Source organism: Suricata suricatta, chromosome 11 (assembly GCF_006229205.1).
Source record: "Suricata suricatta isolate VVHF042 chromosome 11, meerkat_22Aug2017_6uvM2_HiC, whole genome shotgun sequence".
In the NCBI taxonomy this organism is placed as follows: domain Eukaryota; kingdom Metazoa; phylum Chordata; class Mammalia; order Carnivora; family Herpestidae; genus Suricata; species Suricata suricatta.
The window spans coordinates 14,790,543-14,792,528 of NC_043710.1; the positions used below are offsets into that span (position 1 = coordinate 14,790,543).

Here is a 1,986-nt window from a genome sequence, read left to right on the forward strand (position 1 = left end):
AAATAAATAAATAATAAATAAAAATAAAAGATGAAGTCATTTTATGCTGTTGTGATTATTTTTCCTTTGAAGTCACCTTTTGATCCAGAGCTTCTTTATAGCATTTTTCACCTCTGAATTTCTCAACGTATAAATTAAAGGGTTTAACATAGGAGTTATCATGGTATAAAATACAGCCACAGCTTTATCAATGGAAAAGGTGATCACTGGACGCAGATACACAAATATGCAGGGCACAAAGAACAAAATGACCACAGTGATGTGAGAGACGCAGGTAGAGAGGGCTTTGCGTCTCCCCTCCAAGCTATAGGTCTTTAGAGAGAGCAAGATGACCACATAGGAAACCATCAAAAGGAGGAAGTTTAACAAACAGATGAACCCACTGTTGGCAGCAACAAAGAGACCAAGCGTATGAGTGTCCATGCAGACGAGTTTCAACAAAGGGTTCAAGTCACACATGAAATGATCTATGACATTGGGGCCACAGAAAGGCAGCCAGACTGTGCAGAGGATCTGAATGGTTGCATGGACAAAGGCTCCCGCCCAGGCCACTCCTACAAGGAGGCTACACACCTGGTGACTCATGATGGTCGTGTAGTGCAAGGGTTTGCAGATGGCCACATAACGGTCATAAGCCATTACTGTGAGAAGGATAATCTCAGCAGCACCAAAAAAATGTTCAGTAAAGACTTGGGTCATACATCCTGTAAAAGAGATGATTTTTCTCACAGTAAGAGTGTCAGCGAGCATTTTAGGGGTCATGGAGGAAGAACAGCAGCCATCTATAAGGGACAAGTAAGACAGGAAGAAGTACATGGGGGTTTCGAGAGCTCTACTGGTACTGATGGTGATCATGATGAGCAGGTTGCCTGCCAAGGTGACCAAGTAGACAATTAAAAACACAACAAATGAGAATTTCTGAAGTTCCACATTTTGAGTCAAGCCCAGGAGGATGAATTCTGTCACATTATTCATCTTCTCCATCAATTCAGTTCAGGTGACAAGTGACTTCCCTGAAAAGAAAGTCATACTCATCCTCAATAATGATGCCTTCTCCTAATGAATAAATGTTCATGTAATGCCTTATCTTTTGTAGTTTTACAGAAACCGAAAGTAAGCACAAAGCCATATCAACGATTTCATTTTTTATATTCTTACAAGTGACAATAAAGGTAGTATTTTTTTTGTTCTTTATAATTTCCTGATTTGTTTTAATTTTCTACAAGACTATGTAATCTTTAAAATCAGAAAAGAAAAATACCATGCATTAATTTGGAAGAGCCAATCCATGATGTAGCCATATATGGGGCATATTTAGAATACCCAAATATATATGTATTTCCTCTTAAAATGGCTGGACATGTTTACCAGTGAAAAATCCAATTTGTTCTAATTGAGTTCGTTAAAAAAGACTCAAAGACACAAAAAGATTCTTTCAAAGCCATACTTTTCTTCCTACTTTACCTATCCAGAAACTTCTCAGCTTCCTCAAAACTAAAAATAACATTGTTACCTCCTTCCAATTTCAGAGAAGTTGGTACATGGCCATTATGGCACTAGCCACATTGTCTCATACTCTTTAATTCTCCATTCAACATGGTGTCTATAAAGGCAAAAATGTGCATTACTACAATTGTAATCTCATTCATTTTTATATCCCCAATGCTGACTAAAAAGTAAATACTCATAAAGCATTCACTGAGAGAGGCAGAAGAAAAAAAGAGGCAAAAGAAAGAGGGAGAGAAATAAAGGAGAAAGGACAAAGTAGAAATACCCTAAAGAGCAAAGAGAAATGGGTTTAAAATCCAGACTTAGGGGCATCTGGGTGGCTCAGTCGGTCGAGTATCCAACTCTTGATTTTGGCTCAGGTTGCAATCCCAGAATCATGGGATTGAGCCCCACACCAGGCTCTGCACAGAGCATGGAGCCTGCTTAAGATTCAATCTCTCTCTCTCTCTCCCCCTCTCTTCTCCCTCCTTGCCCCTA

The 1,986-nt window shown here is 39.1% G+C and overlaps 1 protein-coding gene across 1 annotated transcript; it reads right to left on the minus strand.

The window, feature by feature from the left end:
- Nucleotides 1-72: 72 nt before the first annotated feature.
- Nucleotides 73-987, minus strand: LOC115306790 (olfactory receptor 4C12-like). Its single transcript, XM_029957354.1, has one exon. It carries the CDS (start codon nt 982-984, stop codon nt 73-75), a length of 912 nt encoding a protein of 303 aa, XP_029813214.1. The 5' UTR covers nt 985-987.
- Nucleotides 988-1,986: the final 999 nt, after the last annotated feature.

Bases quoted from the DNA above. Each gene is read 5' to 3' on its own strand.
- LOC115306790 (XM_029957354.1), bottom strand. From the start codon at position 984: ATGGAGAAGATGAATAATGTGACAGAATTCATCCTCCTGGGCTTGACT.